Below are 19,620 nucleotides of genomic sequence, written 5' to 3'. Positions count from 1 at the left end.
TCGAAGAAGGAGAAAGAGTAAGTGCAAGGCAGAGAGAGAGAGAGAGAGAGAGAGAGAGAGAGAGAGAGAGAGAGAGAGAAATGGAGAAAGGTGGGAGGTAGAAGAGGAAGGACTCGCCGAGAGAGCATAAACAAGGAGGATGCACCGTGGTGCGCGATGGAGTTATGTTATGTAGAGAGTAGGATAAGGGTGGTGGGGTGTAGCACTCGCTCATGCGCGTATGGAACCCCGCCCTGTCGTTTCGGACGAAAGCCTGTCCCATCGAGGACTTTTGTACGACGTTGGACGACTAGTCGCGCTTTAACTCGCGGTCCGCGAGGCGGATGGTGCCGGGACACGCAAGATCAGACCAAGTGCGGCTCCTTTTCGTAAGAGCAAAAGAGGCTTATCGTCCCTACCTCCTCCTTCTCCTCCTTCTCCTTTTTATCACCATCGTCATTATCATCGTTACTGTCGTCGATATCCAAGGATCCTCGCTGTTTTTATGCTCCTTTCTTTCTCTTTATCTCTATCTCTCTATCTCTATCCATCTCTATCTCTCTCTCTCTGTCTCTCTTTCTCATATAAGGAGAATATACACGCGTACTAACAAAGCGCGCGCCTGAGGAGAGGAGAAAGCTCTCGTGTATACATCAGTACAGGTGGTTCGTGCAAGGATCGATCGTAGGATAACGTCGTTGTAACGCGTGATTCAATATTCTCACTCTCTAACTCTCTCTCTCTCTCTCTGTGTCTTTTCATCTATCTCTCTATCTACCTCTATCTCCATCTCTTTCCCTCCCCCTCTCTCTCTCCCTTTCCTCTCTCTCTCTCTCTCTCTCTCTGTCTCTCTTTCTCTCTATTTGTCTATCTGTCTCTCTGTATCTCTCTCTCGTCGACAATGAAAAATTCCTGAGAAGAGGAAAACGATAGAAAAGGCGGGACATCTTGGAAAATATCAAGGAGCAACTAGACTCGTTCGAAAAAAGGAACTATATACCGAAGGATATTCGTAAGTGAATAGGATCTGGAGAAAAAGTAAAAAGAGATTATATTGATAGAATCGGATATCAAAGAGAGAGAGAGAAAAGGATATGGTAGTGAGTTACAAAGATTATTCGTTATTTCCATGTATAAACAAGTAGGAAGAATCATCGAAAAGACATTTGTAAAATAATAATATCAAGGAACTCGATGGGATATCTTTTTTCTTTAAGAGAGAAGATCGTAATTAATTTAGAACGATATCCTGAGAGGTTGAAGGGAAACGACGACTAGCTGAGTTGAGTTTTATCTTTGGCCTAAGAACAAGACGACGACTCTGACCCTCTCTTTGTATCATTAATGAAGATTTCAGTGAGTTACCGTGGAGAAGTTTACTTTTTCCCTTCGAAGGCCTATCTTTATGAGAGACAACGATATATAATCTAAAGAAAAAGAAGAAAGAAGGAAAAAGAAAAAAGAAGAAGATATAGAAATTAAGAGAATGTAATGAAATTTCGAGGAAAGAAATTATCGTCGAATCTCTGAATTCCACCTGCTCGCGAATCGAGTCCAGTGAGCTATGAACATTCCGCTAATTAAAAGAGAAGAATCCAGTGAGGTGCCTGACTCGCGATCGGCTTAGCAACGATTCACGGATTCGGTTTGTAAAGCCCCGCGCGGCTGAACACACCGTCGCGGCATTGAAAATATCGAATCTGTTGTCGTCGAGTGCGCCCGCGATGCAATCGGAGCATCGGAGATAACAATTACGAGAGGATTTACACGAGAAGTGATCCAGGAGATCGATCCGTTTCGCGATGCTTCATCGTTCCTATCGTTTCAACGAACGTTTCGTAATCTATGAGAGATTATTATGATCGATAGAACCGCTTGTAAAAATTGTTTCGGCAGGAAAAGGAAAGAAGTGAGATAAGAGGAAGAGGAGATATCGATCGGCTTATCGACGGAAAATCGATCGAGAGAACTGTTGAAAAGTGTTGGAGTGAGAAAGAAGAAGAAGAGGAAGAAGAGGAAGAAGAAGAAGAGGAGAAGGAAGAAGGAAGGATCGGTCGCGGTGATCCGGTAAGTGAGGACGCTCGATGAGTCCTAGCGGAAAGAATCTTAGAGGAGGGAATCGCGGCACCGAGTCGTGGCGATTATCAGAGAGTCGTTTGGCGTCGGCCAAGAGGACAACGAGGAGGTTCGAAGGAACGAGGAGAACGAGGATCGGGTTGGCGCCTCTTTGAGAGCCGCGGGTGGGTGATGCGTGGAAGCAGCTCGGATCTTCTGTTGGAGGCGAGCTGCGGGCACTGTCACTGTCATTGTCAGTGCCAGTGCCAGAACGATTATCATCATCATCATCGTCGTTATTACGGTCAACAGAGCCTCGGAAGCTCGAGCGTAGGAGGCGATATTGGAGACGGAAGTGGAGGTGGAGGAGGAGGTGGTAGCGATCGCCATCACCACCACTATCATCACCATCATCATCATCATCGGCAAGAACGGTACAAGAAAAAAAACGAGGCACGTGAGTCGAAGGAACGAGAATTACGTCGTCGCAAACTGTTGGAGTTAGGATTCGGCGCTGCGAGGCGCCGACCGCCACGGCGTACCTGCCGTCAGCGGCTAAACTTTTACGCGACCTCGGCGTTGGCCTTCGTCGCGACCTCGGGCGGCGCCGCCCTCCTCTTCCTGGTACCGCTTTACGTTGATCCGGCGATCAGTACATTAGCCGCCGATTTCTCACCGGAACCGGTTATCTGTACGACCTCCAGACGAGAGGAACTCTGGGGTCTTTTCAATTGCACCTGGAGCTCTTGCCGGGAGGGATGTACCAGTGACGTTTACAGGTGTACACATATATACGTCACATATTCACCTTGGAACAACGATAGTATGAAAAACGATACGGGAACAACTAGTGGCACTACTACGACTACTACTACTACCACCACAACCACGACCACCCCTGCTGCCCCTGGTAAGATCTATCATCGTTTCTTCTCGATCGCGGTCGTTATCTTCTCTTTTTTTCTTTTTATCAAGTAACTCAACAAGTTAGTACGCTTTTCGATGTTAGTACGCCTTTCAGCGATCGACGCGCACGCGTAGATAGGTCGCGTAACCACGTGAGATACAAAATGTGATTTAGGGAATTTAAAAAAAGAAAAAATATAGAAAAAGAAAAGAAAAAAAGAGAAAAAGAAATATGATCGTACGAACTATTTTTGTTACCTTATATCAGATTAACAAATTAAATCCGATGCATTGTTTGTTTTTCCCACACGACAGCACCAACGAGTGGCGACATCGAGGCGGTACTTCTTGTTAACATCAAGGGCTGCGGTTACCCACCGGTCGTAGATTGCGAGAATTTTACTCGTGACATGGGTTACGAGGGTGCAAAGTTCCCGTGTTACTACAGTCGCGTTAACGGCAGCATCGTGATGGCATCTTATAATAGGGAGGCGCATGTAGCTACGATCATTCATCTCTTCGCGGCACCCTTGGTTGTAACTCTTGCAACGAGCGTCGCCCTTTGCGTCATGCATTGTGACTGCAGGTGCACGCCACCTCCGCGGCATCCACCGCGTGGCATGAGAATGCATAGAGCTAACGATCTCAGGTAATGCTTTTACCAATATCGCTTGCAATCACGATTATACGGATATATAAAGCTGACTCGTGATTTATTAGAAAGTATTCGAACCGAAAATAATTCCGTTCTAAATGTTATCGTTTAATCGATATTTTAATAATAATTTTATCTTATATATATCTTATAGATATCTATCTTTTATATATATATATATCTTCTCTTATATCTTATCTCAAGTTATCCATATCATCGAGATATTATTATGTTGCAGTATATCTATTATTATAGATAAGTTTGATGATTTTTTTTAGATTGAAAACTTTCAAAAAAGGGATTTCGATGAAGCTTACAAATTAACTCTTAGAATTCTTATTGAATTTTCTTAGAGCTTGAATCAATTTTTTTCCGTTATAATCGACATTTATAATAAAAACTGTTGAAACTGTTCTTTCGAGCAAAGATTATAAAGACGAACAAGTAAAAATCTTTGATAGGTTAACGATCGATCGACAGATACGGAGATCTAAGATTTATCGATTTCAAGTACTATCGATCTCAGCTTGCACGAGTAAAACAGACGGTCAACTTCTTACATTTCGTAATGTGTTTGCCTATAACTTACTCGGTCTACTTGTAGCGAGAAAAAGAGAAAAAGTAAGAACGAAAAAGAACTATTCATCGAGTTTTCCCGAACGATCGCGTGTTTCAATGCGATCGAGGAAGGCCAGCTTTACTTTCTTTTATACTCGATTTCGAAAGTTCAGGTCGGGGCTTGGGTTAGTAATTTTCACGATTATATTCAGGTGTTGTCGTTGCTCGTTCAGACGGGTGTAGGCGTGTTAGACCGATCAAAAAATGGGAGTAGGACGCGCGTTGAAATGTCAGGGCCGATGAATCCCGTGGGATTCGCATCGCGAATACTGAGTTGTTATTCTTCCACCGGCTCGTTTGTCATCCACCACGGCGAATGGCGCTATTAAAGCGCGATTTGGTAGAAAACGGATAAACGGGAGTTGAAAAGTGTGGGTTAGAAGAAGGAAGAGGACTTGGATAGGGTAGAATGCAAATGGCCTGTGGAAAGTGAGAATGGCTTGTTCGTTGTACATACATCAGCGTTAGAACGTAAGAAGCGAGAAGGATCTTCTCTCTTTCTTTCTTTCTCTTTTTCTCTTTCCTTCTCCCTCTTTTCCTCTCTTTCTCTTTCTCTTTCTCTTTCTTTCTCGTTAAAGTAGACTTCTCGATAAATCGTTCGCGCTTCAAAAACACGAGTAGTTGCTTTTCTTCCTTTTTACAATTTAAATCGTCGAGCTTTTTCTTTCGATCTCTCGACAAAGAAATAGCCGTGAAAAGTTTTAATTGGACTGGACCTTTTGGGAATCACACGACAAAAAATCTTCTCGTTCTCTCTCTCTCTCTCTCTCTCTCTTTTCTATTTTTTCTTTTCTTTTTTTCTTTTTCTTCTAATCAATTTTATTATTCCAACGTTCCTTCGAAACACGTCCGAGAGTTGCTAAGTATCTACTAACCTACTAGCTACACGTTATCGATCTTTCCTTCGCAAATCGATCGGTCCCGTGACTTTTTTTCGCGCTTACAACGCTACGCTTACAAAGCTTTATCTATCTTTCTCCGTTTCTCTCGACTATAAACGTTCGAACCATCGTCGTTGCGTTGTGCAGCGTCGTTGCGAACGCAGCTAGTTTTCCGAGCTAGCGATACGCCGTATCTCGTCTTTACAGTGTCTCGTTAAATATTTAGCGATACCGAGGCGTAAGCCAAGAGTCGTTTATGACGTCCTCACGATTCGCCTCCGAAGAAGAAGCGAATTGCGGTGGGATACTCTCGAATTCATTTAATTGCCGCTTATTTCTTCTACGCTTTAATCTCGTTTTATTTCGTTTCGTCGGATAAATAAATGAGAAACGCATTTCAAAGGTTTCAACTCTCGATAGGAAATGATTTAAAATCATAAGAAAAGCTTTTGCAAAATTTACTTTGTGGCGTGTCGATTCTTAATTGCTTCGTGTTGTGCGACCGCACAATGTTTACGTGTAAAGCTGTGGGGGGCGGAGGAAGAGGAGGGGAGGCAGAGGATTGTCGAGCATAGATAAACAACATAGGTGCATGCATGCATAGATCGGGTCGAGGTAAAATGAACGCTTCAACTATACGAAGCTTTCCGTGTAATGGGGTTAGCCCCTGTGACAAGGATGGATCACGGAGACCAAAGGTTGATTTAATTGCTACTATCCTTGGAGAAAAACCACGCACTTACTTATTTACTCACTTACTTACTTACTTACTTACTTACTTACTTACTTACTTACTTTACTTATTCGTCTCGAAATGCGTCGAAGCTGAATAAACTCATGCAACGGATAAGATACGAGACTTTGAAATTGGTCGAATTCGCGGCCGATATTTCAGCCAACGGATATAACGTTTATCTTACTCGCATATGATCCCTCTCGGCTTCGTAGAATTCCATGAGGATGTAGGAAGCCGATAAATTACGTTGCTCCGAAATTCTCTTCTGGTTATCCTTCCTAAACCGCGATCGATAATGGTTGTTAGAAGAAAAAAAAAGCAGAAAAAAAGACAGCCAAAAAAAAAGACGAAAAAGAAGTAATTGTTAAATTCCATCGATATGGACGATTTAACGTTCGAATTTATTTTAATATTTGATTTCGCAATTTTTATTCTCTTCCTCTTTTTTTTTTCTATTATAACTGATGACATCAAATACTTAAATATTGTATTTGACGATAAAATAGATCAATTCCTAAAATCCAATCCGGAACTGGCTGACGTCTCTATGTTAAAGCTACTACCGCGTTAAATTAACGATTCGATCGAGCTACAATCTCAACAGTCGTTCTACAAGCTCGTACGTTTTACGCTTGAGAACGAACGGACGGCACCATTCGCTCCGCGGAGCGAGCGGTTATCTGGCTCGCCATTAGGCACGATTGTAGTTTAATTACTTTTGACGTACGTCCCGCTCGTGCAACTACTCCAACCCTCCGCACAACGTGGAAAAGCGAAATCCCAGTTGTGGTATCCATTCTATGTGGCAGTTTTGCTGGTGTTCGTTCGGAACACGTTTCAACATTCTAGTTTTACCTGAATTTTTGAAAATTCCACGTAGTCCAGAAGTAAGTTACTTTCACAAACGACGGCTAGCTATGTGGGTTAGTGTAAGTCTTTCATTGAAATTTCAACTATGCCTCCTTTCTCTATGTTCGAGTTACCCTACCTAACTCCTTCCACTCTTCCCCTGCCTTCCCTTTTCGCTTGTTGTTCTTCTTGGCGTTGTTGTTTATCTTACAGAAAGTGATTCCGCGATATTGCCGTGTGCAGTGAAAAGTTTCCCGTCGATCGACGAGGGGAATGCTACGATGTAAATGGACAGAGATGGACCGATTTCGAGAGAATAAGAATAAGAGGGAAAGAGAGAAAGAGAGAGAAATGAAGGAAATCGGAATGCAGGTCATGGCTTCGTATTTTGAAATATCCATCGTACTTTAGACGTCGTACTACGGTCACCCATAAATCTCGAGGATAATAGAAAAAAAATCTAGTTAAGAACGTACGAATGAAAGAAGGAGTCCAAGGTTAAGTGCATCCGTTAGAAAAGTGTGATAAGACAGAACTGTATCTACTGAACTATATCAAGGAATATTTAGTATCGGCGATAGCGAAATTAACGAACCGAATTCTCTTTACCTCTCGAGATTTTAATTGGTTCAACTTTAATACGATTAACGATACGCAAATTCCTCTATCGATATACGATTTTATGGCTTTCGAATAGTTGGTAGTTCCGATAAATCATTGATGTACTTAATGATTCTTCGAATCCGAGCAACGTACTGTGTGTTATCGATCAAGAACAAAAATAAAAGTAAACGATACTAATCGATAAGAAACATTTCCTAACGTACAGCTTTAAAGTCGTATATCTTTCGTATGTCGGTTTTTATTAAGATCAGTATGTTTTAAATCGACGACGGGTAACATCTGGCCCCTCAATAACTTTGCCGTAACATCTTCGGCTTTCGTAAATTTTCTAAAAGAAACGAATTTCTAACGGACGTATACGATTTTTCAACGTTTTAACGTAACTCAGCACGAACCGAGACCTCGAAAATCTAAATGAAAATGAAGTGTAACTATCGATCGTATGACAATGCATATATAAACGAAAGTAAATAATAGACATTTATACGTACATTTAAGTATCTTTGTATGCTCCGTTATCGTCTCATAATCGGTCTGATTGAAATGATCGATAATCAAATTTCACGTTGAAATATTATTAATGAATTCAGTCATTATGAGGTCTCGAACGACTATAATCAATACATTAATTTCATTTCTATGGCACCTAAATACACATACACACACACACTCTCTCTCTCTCTCTCTCTCTCTCTCTCTCTCTCTCTCTCTCTCTCTCTCTCTTCCTCCAATCTCCTCACACTATTGAGAGTTTAATTCATTTACGTGATACAATCGACGAGTATGAAATATCCGTGGAGAAAGAAAAAAGAGCAATATTAAATGTGTCTCTAGTCGTGCGCGGAGATTCTATACATTTATAAAAGCACTTTACGGGTATTATCGAGCATTGGTTGGAGAGCGAACGACGGGCACGATTTAATCGATCGAATTTATAAGGATTGCTATGGGGACGAAGATCGAGAGAAATTCTTTGAGAAAACGAATTACATCTTATCGGTTGCGTAAAAGTGTCTTCCATTACGTAAATCAAATAGAACGACGTAGAACGTTTCCTATAGATCGATATACATGAATATAGAGAGGAGAAAATGTCTAATACAAGATACTTAGAGGTCATCCATCGGTACGAGTCATTACTCGAATCGAAGGTAATATATCGAATCGGCGAGCAATCGAAACGCATTGATGCGATAAATCATGAGGGACTCGGACGAAATAAAGGAAGGGAGAAGTGTAAGAAAAAAGACGGAAGGAAGGAAGGAAGGAAGGAAGGAAGGAAATGGTATGTCCGAAATGGTGTCACTCGTAATTCGCTTTGAAGAGAAAGGAGTTGGGTTATATTCTCAGGTATTACGGGGAAACGTGTACCACGAAACGGGCCACTTAGGAAAATGATATTGATCCGAGCGTCCTTGTCGTTGGAATAATGGAAAAGACGAGGGACGATGGGAGAAAGAATGGATTGAGGAAAAGAAGACTTTTTTCCTCTTTCTTCTTCTTCTTTTTCTTTTTTCTTTTTCTTTTTCATGAATTATAATAGTATCTATTTAATTTATTGAAAGGGTGATGTAACATAACAGTTTCAATCAAAACGTAACAAACTCTTCATATACGAAATTAAAAAAGACATTTACATCAGATTTAAGTGTAAATTAATTGAAAAAGAAATAACTTAACTGCAAGATGTTAGAAGAGGATATAATGGGGAAATTATATTTCAGTGATAAATTAAGGAAATCAAAAATGGGAAAAGAAAGAAGAGAAAATAAAAAAGAAAGAAAATAGAAGGAAGAAAGAGAGAGAGAAAAAGAGAGAAAAGTAAGTCGGCGAACGGTGAATACGCGAAAAACGAGTTTTCGAGTTTCGCAACGGATTTTCTTCTTCGTCGTCGGAATGGCGCGAGCATCTGGGCGACGAACGTGCGAGGTGCGCCCTTCGAGGTGCCGTAGCATGCCGTGGGCGTCGAGAATGTACTTTTGCCCCAGCCACCACTCCGTATTTCAGCGCCCTTAGGCGCTCCCGACCGCGAACACTTCGTTTTTATTCTTCAGCTACTTTTCATGAACAAGAAAAGACGATGGGGTCGAGAGGATTTGCTCTAATTCGACCACCAAATTCTCTCTCTCTCTCTCTCTCTCTCTCTCTCTCTCTCTCTCTCTGTAACGAATTCTGTCTCTTTCCCTCTTTCTTTCTTTCTTCTTTTTTGTTTTTATTATTCCTTATTTTCTATTCTCTTCTCTCTTTCTCTGTTTCTGTTTCTCTGTTTCTCTGTCTCTCTATCTCTTTCTATTGCTTGCAATATTTCTTATTTTCCGTCCTTTCTTATTTTCTACAAGGACAACGTGACTGCGCGACGAAACGAGATTAAAATCGTTTCTTTGACTTTTAGTTCGCGAGTTGTTTACAAAAATACACCATTTCTTAGAGTACGTTAGATTCATTCTCATTTGACCTCGTACGTTCGGTGAAGCAAGTCGTACATTTGCACTACAGTGACGGCAACTTTTCATTCGATATTTCAATACCCGCGAGCGATCGGTGAAATGGTTAGGTAGTAGTTCGTGTTTCATCATCGAGCCACTTCGACGTGAGAAGACGAAGAGAAAGGGTGAGAAATAATACATTTTCTGAATTGATCATTACGAGAGAACTGTATTCCTTGTTATTTATCTCAAGATATTATATCATTGTCCTTATTATAATATTATCTACCATTATTACGTAGATTATTTTTCTTTTCTTAATTATCTTTATATTTTAATACCAAATTAAAATGGATGATAGTAAAATGAACGAATGATATGTTCACCAAACTTATATATTTTTATGTTAGTTATTTATTCTTAGAAATTTACGTATAATTTTTTTGTTTATTCCGATAGAAAATATTTCGATAATTTTAATTCGCCATTGAGTATCGGTATAATAATTTAGAGATATGATTATCTTTTTCTATCTAATTGGATGTAGGCTTATGTTTGTTGTAACATAGTTATTATTATCGTTATTATTATTATTGTGATCGTTATTCGTAAAACGGAGAAAAGATTCTTTGTTAGGAACTTTCTATAAATTGACAAGTTAGCTCGCTGGAGAATTTCAATGGCACCTAAGGCATTCGAGATATATTACTTTGCTTGGTCTCTCGAGAAGAGGCGTATTTCTTCGCGCGGAAAAGAAAAAGCCTCTGGCTCTAGTAACTTTAATTTTGAGCGAAGTAGGGGAATTAAGATGGAGTACTAGCTTTTCTCGCGGATGCTGTAATGACGTATTTCTGGCTAGCGAGATTTTTTTTCTCTAACTAGATCGCGTTCTTCGTAGCGTGATACAGAAAGAAAGAGAAAAAGAGAAAGTGATAAAGAGAGAGAGAGAGAGAGAGAGAGAGAGAGAGAGAGAGCTTGGAGAAACATAGAGATGAGACTTTATATCTTTTCTCCACGTTATTTCCAAGTTATTTCGTTCGTCGATTTTATTTCATCCCTCTCTCGCGTATATCTTTCGATTAAAAATATTATTCGTAAAGAAAAACATAAAGCTCAAAGCATATGTAGTATTCTATACGACGAATTTTCGCGACGTAATACATCGGTCCATTAACGTTAGCGTGACGTTATCAAAATGTCCTTTCAAAGGCAAAACCTTGCGATTCGTTAATGTAAGGTCGATTTAACGAAATTGAATGGAGATTGACTTTTACGATAAACGAAGGAGCATGAGTCGTAAGTTTACCATGCCGTCGATACTTATCGGCTTTTCTCAACGATTTTACATAAAACACTACGAGAGAGAGAGAGAGAGAGAGAGAGAGAGAGAGAGAGAGAGAGAGAGAGAGAGAGAGAGAGAGAGAGAGAGAATTAAAAGAAATCTAGTCGAATGAACGATCGATTTATATTATTAACGTTTGTCATCGTCACTTTCGTTTAAAGATTAACGTCAAAATTGAACTCGCCCCTAGGTTCATTAAAATCTCCTGATAGGCCGGATATCCTAGATTGTTCTCGTTCGATGAATCTGCGATCTCATTTATGGAAGCTGTACGAAGGATATGACGACATCGGAAACTGCACTATTCAGCATCGGCCTCGAGCAAATTTCGTAGTGCCTCTTTCCTATAGATTTTTCGATGATCTGAAAATTCGTTCCATATTCATCTTTATTATAATAGATATTAACGTTACGAAATCGTCGTAGCATAAAATTATTATTCATTATTTTTCAACGATATCACTTTTCGTGAATTTTGTGCCCTCGTAGATATTATAGATGTTGTATATCCATCATCTAGGCAATGAAATCTTATGACGTTATCGATGTCGATCAGTAACAAATAACGAGCGGAAAGCGTGCTTCTACCGAATGTGTCTAACTGTCGCTCTCATTAGGTTGGTTGTTAGATATCGGCCATCGGTCTTGCGTGCGTGATAAATTTTACCGGTAAAGTGACTGACGGACGCGGCGACACACCTGGACGTAGAGCGTCGATGTGCGACTAACTAGTTTATCGTATATATGTATGTATGTATGTATATATATATACATACATACATACATGTACGGAGGACGTCGACATACGCTCGATAGACAAGAGTGGTTTGACAAAACGATGCTTACTGTGATCTATCGATCGTCATTTAATTTTCATCTACGACTCGATTGAAATTAATGAACTTACCATGATTTCATGTTGTTTGGGAATCAGAAAAAAAAAAGAAAAGAAAAAAGAAAAAAGACACGTCGAATGAACTTCTTTCTTTCTTTATTTTTCAATAGAAAAAAAGAATGAATACGCACACATAAGAATTATCTACATATTATATCTATTTCTATATATGTATATATACGTATGTATATTTCTAACGTAGAATTATTCGGAAAGTTTTAATCGCGCTCTTATACCCAAGATATACTTGATACTTCGGTCAAGAACAAACTTGTCTTCTCCGGAAATAAAGACCCGTTGTCGTATTGACGTTATTCCGTGCGCAAATTTTCTTCGCAATGACATATATTATTCAGAAAGTCTTACCTATCTTTACGTAGCCGTCGTCGTCTTTCTTTTGACAATGAGCAAAACTTGGAATTCTTTTTTATCGTAAAATCTTTTTTTTCCGTATAAAAATTCATCGAATAGGTTTATTTCGCCATTGACAACGATTTGCTTTTCATTTTTCTTCTTTTTTCCTTCTTCTTATTTACTAGTTACCTACGAAATTCCAAACCATGATATTCACGAACGTTCAGGGACGTATTGAAAAGCAACACGTGTATAATTTAATTACTTGCTTACCCTTAATATTCATGATACTGAGTAGGAATAATAACACGGAATTCGTAATTTCAAACGGGATTGTTAAAATACGTATACAGTGAAGTGTATCCAATAGATGAGTTAATAAACGTCAATTAGAATAATTAGATTAGGTATAGTTTAGCGAAATAATGATTTATCGAATCGATCGAATTGATCGATCGATCGATCTTATGTTATGCGTTTATATTGTGTTGGATATTGCGTTCTAGTTGAAAACGAGAGTAGTTTTATTTCGTAATGTCGGCATTATAAAGATATTTGATTAGGATAAATTTATTTGAAAAGACTTAAAAAAAAAAAGAAGAGAAAAAGAAAAAGATAAAGAGAAAAAGATGGAGTTAATTTCGTCGATAGAAAATGCGTTTTCGACGCGATCAACGAATGATAGAACCTTTTTTATTTTGTAAAAAGTTTTTGGACGAGTTCCAACACTCGATTGGTTCTTTTTAAATTCCAACTTTTTTGCTTCGTTAACGAGCCAAGATCGAAAGTAAAGTACTCGTGGAGGAAGATGTATCTAATAATAATAATTTACTGAACTTATCCTTTACTTTCTTCTTCTTTTTCTTTTTCGTATACGCAAAGGTAGTTTCAGAAGGAAAAACAAAATGGAAGTAATAAGTTACACGAGATGATTCTTTCCTCGAGAAATCTTTTCAATAAATTTAATAAGCCGCGTTATAACTACATCCTCGTCGTCGTGGTTGTCGTCATTTGATTTGTTTCAATAGGTGAAAGATCGAGTCGTTATTGAAGTCGAATGAACGTTAAACCGAACGAACGAATTCGACCCGTCGGTCGTCGGTCGTTCGGTTAATGGAAATCGATAGACGGCTTCGCACCTGTTCGCTGACCGGGTCACGACCTTCGCAATCTGTACGTACTAGCATTTACTGCATATGCATAAAGTGGACTACCGCAAAAAGCTCCATAATTGCATAATATATTTTCTCGTTATAATCGTAAGCGAGTCTGACCATATCTCTTGGGATTGGTATAAAGCTTTTCTACGTGGAGATTTGTTTTCTACTTGCTGTCCTTTATTTTTCTGTTTTATTTTTTTCTTTTTTTCTTTTTCCTTTCTAATAACGATAAAAGCCATCTGGGATTTGACAAAAGAAAGAATCATAGACTCGACGTTCGAAGAAATTCGAGTAAAAATCGTCGAAGAAGAAGAGAATCTCGAACGATACGATGCACGATGCACTCAAAATGGATACAATTTCGTACAGTCCAACGTGAATTAAGCTCTCACTAGAGCAGAACTTAACTGTCGGCCCTTAAAAGCGCCATTTGTCGAATCGTTCTCGGCTAGCGAGCGTAAGTACAAATTTGTCCCTGGAGAAAAGTATATACAGTAAGTACGTAGATACAGCGAATAAAAAAAAATATTCAGACTTTGTTTTAAAATTGAATTAATTTTTCTAGATTACGAAAAGAGTATTAAATTTTAAAACAGATGTAAAGAAATTAGTGGAAGTGAAGAATTTAAAGAATAATAATTTTTTGTTATATCAGATAGGAAATACAAATAAAATAAATTCTTTATTAAGAGAATTTTGAAAGAGAACGAATGTACAAAGTGGTTCAAAAATTCCTAAATAATTTTAAAAATCAATTACTCTTTTCGGAAACCTTTTATACTAATTTTTCTTTTTTTTCAATTGTAAGCTTTGAAATTCCTAAGTTTGTAGTTTTACAATATTACAAAGATTAACGCAATAGCTCTCCAGAAAAGATAACTGTTTTTTCAAAATTATTTAGAAACTTTTGATTCATCCTGATAAGTATCTGTCCAAATCAGAAAAAATTATTTAAAAAAAAAAATTACTTTCAAAAGAATATATTTTTAATAGACTATAAATTTTCTTATTTTTACGATATGTATCTATTACTAAGTATTACGTTTTCGAGAAAACGTTTTGTAGACGATGAACGTTCGTTCATATTCAGCTCGAACGAACGAGGCATAAAATTTCATTGAACGGACGAAGGTACTGCTAGTGATCGGCCGCAACGCCAATAATTATCGGAAGCTAATTATCAGAGAAAGGGAAGACGTGACGTCTACTCAGCGTTATTACGACGACGGTAATAGAACGGAAGAACTCAGTATGAAAAGTGTAGGAATCACGACAAACGATAAAACTCATAATTGGTAATTTTTAAATATTTAAAATTTTATACCGGATAAAAAAAAAAAAAAAAGAAAAGAAAGAAGAAATAAAACTGACGTTAATGCATACTTAGAAAACATACCGTAGCGTAATTTCGACTTCCAAGCTCACATCGCAGACGCCATGAAACTGTTACCTACGCTTGGAAGGGATATAGGTCAGGGATTCGACGAGGAAGCCTCTACTTTGTTGTCCTACCCCTAGTAGTTAACCTAAATTTTATGTTATCCAGATTTTCTCTTTCTCTCTCTCTCTTTTTCTCTCGTTTTTTTTCTTTTTTCTTTCCTCTCATTTTTATCTCTTTATTTTTACTAAACTTTCGGTAATTCGACATTGGCTGGTATGCTCCCAAAAGACGTTGTAGTAGAAGTGAGTGATAAAGAAAGTAAAAAGAGAGAGAGAGAGGAGAGAGCGAGACAGAGACAAAGGACCCAAAAGCGTTCGTTCATCTCCATCACGTTGGATGTTAAATTAATCGAGTTTCAGGGCCACCCGCGTTTCGATCCTGAGATATGGATTTAACGCGCGATTAAAAATCACGAGCACCGCCTCGCGGACAGCTGAATTCGTTTGCATAAAGTTCTTGACCTCCTACCTCTCCGCGTGCAAGTCGGTGATGTTCCAGAATAAATTTACAAAGCGATATGAGATTATGCAAAATACTTTCCGTCTTTATGTCTGTCGACGGTGAAAGGAGATAGGAGGAGGAGAACAAGAAGGAGAAAAAAAAGAGAAACAAAAAAAAGAAGAAAGAGAAAAAAATAAGGACACGTGGAAGGGTTCCCTTTGGAGTACGATGTGACGGCATAAATTTTCTTCGGAATATTTGACTACTGTCGTCGTCCTTATCGATCCATCTTTTATCATTTTTTGTCATTAATTATGCGACAATACGAGACACGGTATAATGAGATGGGGTTTTTTTTGTACCGCCGACGAACGATATTTTCTTCTTAAATATTTTTCCAAAGTAGTAGAGTACTTGTCTAAACTTTGTCGGAAATGAAATTCTTTCTTCTAAGTAATATAGACGAATCAAATTATTTATAAGCGTAGGTACGAGTTAAAAAGCCGTTCGTTGATCATATCTTTGAATATTCAGGAGACGTGAAAAAGCATAAAAATGTTTCTCGAAGACTTTATATATATATATATATATATATATATATATATATATATATATGTATATATATATGTATATATATCTTTCTCTTTCTTTCTCTCTGTCTTTCTCTCTCTCTCTCTCTCCCTCCCTCTCTTTCTCTCACTCTCTCTCTCTATTTTTTCTCACGTCGGCCACCTCCCACGCAACGAGCGAATAAAACAGGCAGCGATATTGCAATACGATCCTGGAGTTTCGCATCATAATTCTTCGTACATAAGGGGTCAAGGAGGTGGAACGGGGGGGAGGGGAAGCTTGTAAGAGTAGATCAATGTCACGAGCTGGATAGAAAGGAGAGATACGGAGGGAGGGAAAGCTTTAAGATAAAAAAGAATTATCTCTTTACACATATTTATTTTTACTTTTCATTTATTTCGAGCTTTTACTATTATACATAGAATCTCGTGACGAATACAATTCGAGCCTTTATACTCACGTTTTTATTTACGAATGTTTTATTTATGAATATTCATACACACACACACACACGTGTATGTACGTATATTGTTACAGATATATTATTATACATGTAATTTCACTCGCTAACGTTAACAATAAACTGCTGCACACGATTCCTGATGCGATACTTAAGGAATTTGGAAGTTTTCTTTAAAATTATATAGAGATAACATCGCACGCTGAGAAGATAGAAAGAATCATAAACTTAATCGAAGTACGACGCGTGTACTAACAAAAACAGAAACGATCAAATGCTCTCTCAGTGGTAACGTAAATTCGTTATAATCACGCTAACTAGGGCAGGCACGCACGAGTTCCGCTCAAAAGCAGCTACGATCAGAAATATCCTAATTTTCCTTGAGAAGAACGGATTCAAAGGAGAAGAGAGAGAGAGAGAGAGAGACGGCTGCTGCTTTATACCCATTGAAAACAGCGGTTTAGGCGCAACGTATCACGCGAATTTTAACCTTACCAAGGACCAACGAAAAAGCTCGTGTTCTTCTAACATTCTCTTCTCGCATCAAAAGCTTCGGAAAAGAAAAATTCGGCGACGTCAAAGAATCACCTGTTTTTCTTGTAAATTTCTTATTCCACTTTGAAAACTTCGCTCCGATAGACCCAAAAAGTGACTTTTTTAAAATGCCAGGAAATATATACGTATATATGCATATGTGCACGTACGATAGAGATAGACAGAAAAGAGCAAACGCATTTTTGAAATTTTTTTCTGGTATATATTTCATAGCATTTAGAACGAAAAGTTACGATTACGAGCGATGAAGTAGCAAATGATATAAATTTTAAAGTCATCTAAGCTCAATGCTAACGACCAAAGTACAAAATTGGATTTGTCGAACAGAGACGTTTATTAAAGTGTGTCTAGATATATAATGCTCTGTCATTGAGTGAGTTGGAATCTGACAGGATACGGATAAGCTTCTTCTCTTTGCTACTTTCATCATATGGACTTTGTTCTTTCGTCATCGTTACGACATCTAATCTAATAGGCTTTTGGCCTTTTTGATATTTTCCCTTTAGTCTTTTTGATATATTCCCCTTGATATATGGTGAGATTTACTAAAGTTACAATGTACATCCGTGGATGTATATAAAACTATCCCAATTATCTTGTAAATTTATAATAAAAACAAGTCGATATATAAGTGTTACATATATTAATATATAAGATATATTATATATAAAATATATAAAGTGTATAAAAAATATACGTATATTTTCTTCATTATAAGAAATCGAATTTGATCGAACGTTCAATATAAAACGATAAGAAAAAAAGATTGATAAGTTGTTTTATTATTACTTTTTTCGAGATTCGCAAGCGAATCCAAGTTGATTTGTCGCATGACGAAATGTCAGCCATAAATTCGTTCTCACCAGGGAAACGTTAAATATAAAAGATAAAAAAAAAAGAAAAAAACTAAAGAAAGAAAAAATAAAGAAATAAAGAAATAAATGGCTAGAATATGGAAAAACGAGAAGCAATAGAATAGGACGCATGTAATTAAAGAATACAGATCAGTGCTCGACGCGTGCGACACGCGATTCCTACGATATAAAGCATCGCCCAAGTAGTATTATTGAGTCATAACGCGTGGCACGTCCGGTTGATAAAATCGGCTTATGGTCAGTACTATAGTTGTTCGTTCGTTCTTCTTGAATATATAATATGGGTCAGGGTTACGTGTCTATCTATTGTAGAATAATTTTTCTTTTTCTTCTTTTCTCATCTAGGCGCAGATTACAATCATCCATCTTTCTCGGATTCTTTTTAGATTGTCCTGCTTCTCTCTCTCTCTCTCTCTCTCTTTCTTTCTCTTTCTTTCTCTCTTTCTTTTTCTTTTCGTTTCTTTTTCGTCGTCGGCTTCTTTCGATTTCGTCTTTTTTTCTCATAGCAGCCCTTTAATTTCCCTCTTGGCCTACGTAGACAACCACGACCCCCGCGGCAGCCATTGTAAAATCTCAGGCATACTATCGTCGTTCACAAAGGAAGGGAAAGAGAGACAGAGAGAGAGAGAGAGAGTGAGAGAGAGAAAGAGAGAGAGAGAGAAAGAGAGAGAGAGAGAGAGAGAGAGGAGAAAGAGAGAGATAGACAGACAGACATCAGTGTATATGTATTGAACGCCTTATCGCGATGAAACCGCTCAGATATGAATATGCAATATTCTTAAGGCTGGAGATGCACAGAAAGAGAGACAGAGAGAGAGAGCGTACGGCCGACGATGCCTCTGAAAAGCTATAACAGACACTTCTCGCTTGCTCCGTTTTGCCGAAGGAGCACACCGTACGTTTGCCTATCCACGGCAGTACCCTCTCTACCTGACAATAGAGCCTTTGTGACCGGAGTTTGGCCATCATCCATTCTTCCCTTCGCCTACCTAATCAGGAGGGCCGTACTCTGGAATTTAGGTTAAAACATTTCTCCCTCTTGAGATTCATGACAATGGAATCCATTAAAAAGAAAGGAATAATAATATTGAATTTGGTGGGGTTCGACATTAGAAGATCGTTAGATCTCCTATACCGTGGTACTAGCACAGGGAATGTAATATTTATCTCTCTTAAATTTTCACTTCCCCTTTTCATCACGTAGAAACGTTTATATATTCGATTGGATCGATCGATCATAGATTTACGAGACAAACGATCGTGAATAAATCGTCGCCAATGTATATATATGTATATATACACATATATACGATATCAGCTTGTCGTAAGTATGTCGGTCAGGTTGAATATGTGACATTCGTGATGTGTCGGCCGCTCTTCCGTTGTATATTACTTATGCATTACGTTGCTGCATTGACCGACAATTACGTATACGTTCTATATTTTCTAACTACGTCCGTTTTTAACCGGTTCGTTCGGCATCGATAATTGAAATTTGTAAGAAAGCTTCGACGAAATATTTTGGATAATATTATATTTCTCATTATTTGACCTGATCGAGAAATATTTCCTCGTTCCTATTTAATTCATTAAATTTTCGATATATATATATATATATATATATATATATATATATATATACACATACATGCAATATTATTTATTTTAATATTCAAATTGATTTTAAATGATTTCATCAAATAAGTTTAAATGATTTTAAATGAAATACGCGGAATATGAGTTTAAAGAAATGAAAATATACACACACACACATGTATGTATGTATGTATGTATATAT

The 19,620-nt window shown here is 38.0% G+C and overlaps 1 protein-coding gene across 1 annotated transcript in view; it reads left to right on the top strand.

Annotated features, from left to right (window-relative positions):
- The first annotated feature begins 15 nt into the window (after positions 1 to 15).
- The window catches only part of LOC127064299 (uncharacterized), a 29,172-nt gene continuing 9,567 nt past the window's right edge, over positions 16 to 19,620 (top strand). Inside the window, exons 1-3 of the mRNA XM_050995158.1 lie at positions 16 to 368; positions 1,125 to 2,944; positions 3,256 to 3,589. Coding sequence (XP_050851115.1) covers positions 2,227 to 2,944; positions 3,256 to 3,589 — 1,052 coding nt within the window. The 5' untranslated portion in view covers positions 16 to 368; positions 1,125 to 2,226. The remainder of the gene's footprint in view (positions 369 to 1,124; positions 2,945 to 3,255; positions 3,590 to 19,620) is intronic.

The sequence above is a fragment of the Vespula vulgaris genome, chromosome 5, assembly GCF_905475345.1.
Source record: "Vespula vulgaris chromosome 5, iyVesVulg1.1, whole genome shotgun sequence".
NCBI classification, from domain to species: Eukaryota; Metazoa; Arthropoda; class Insecta; order Hymenoptera; family Vespidae; genus Vespula; species Vespula vulgaris.
Note: the sequence above shows the minus strand (reverse complement) of the source record. Positions and strands in the feature narration are given on the sequence as shown.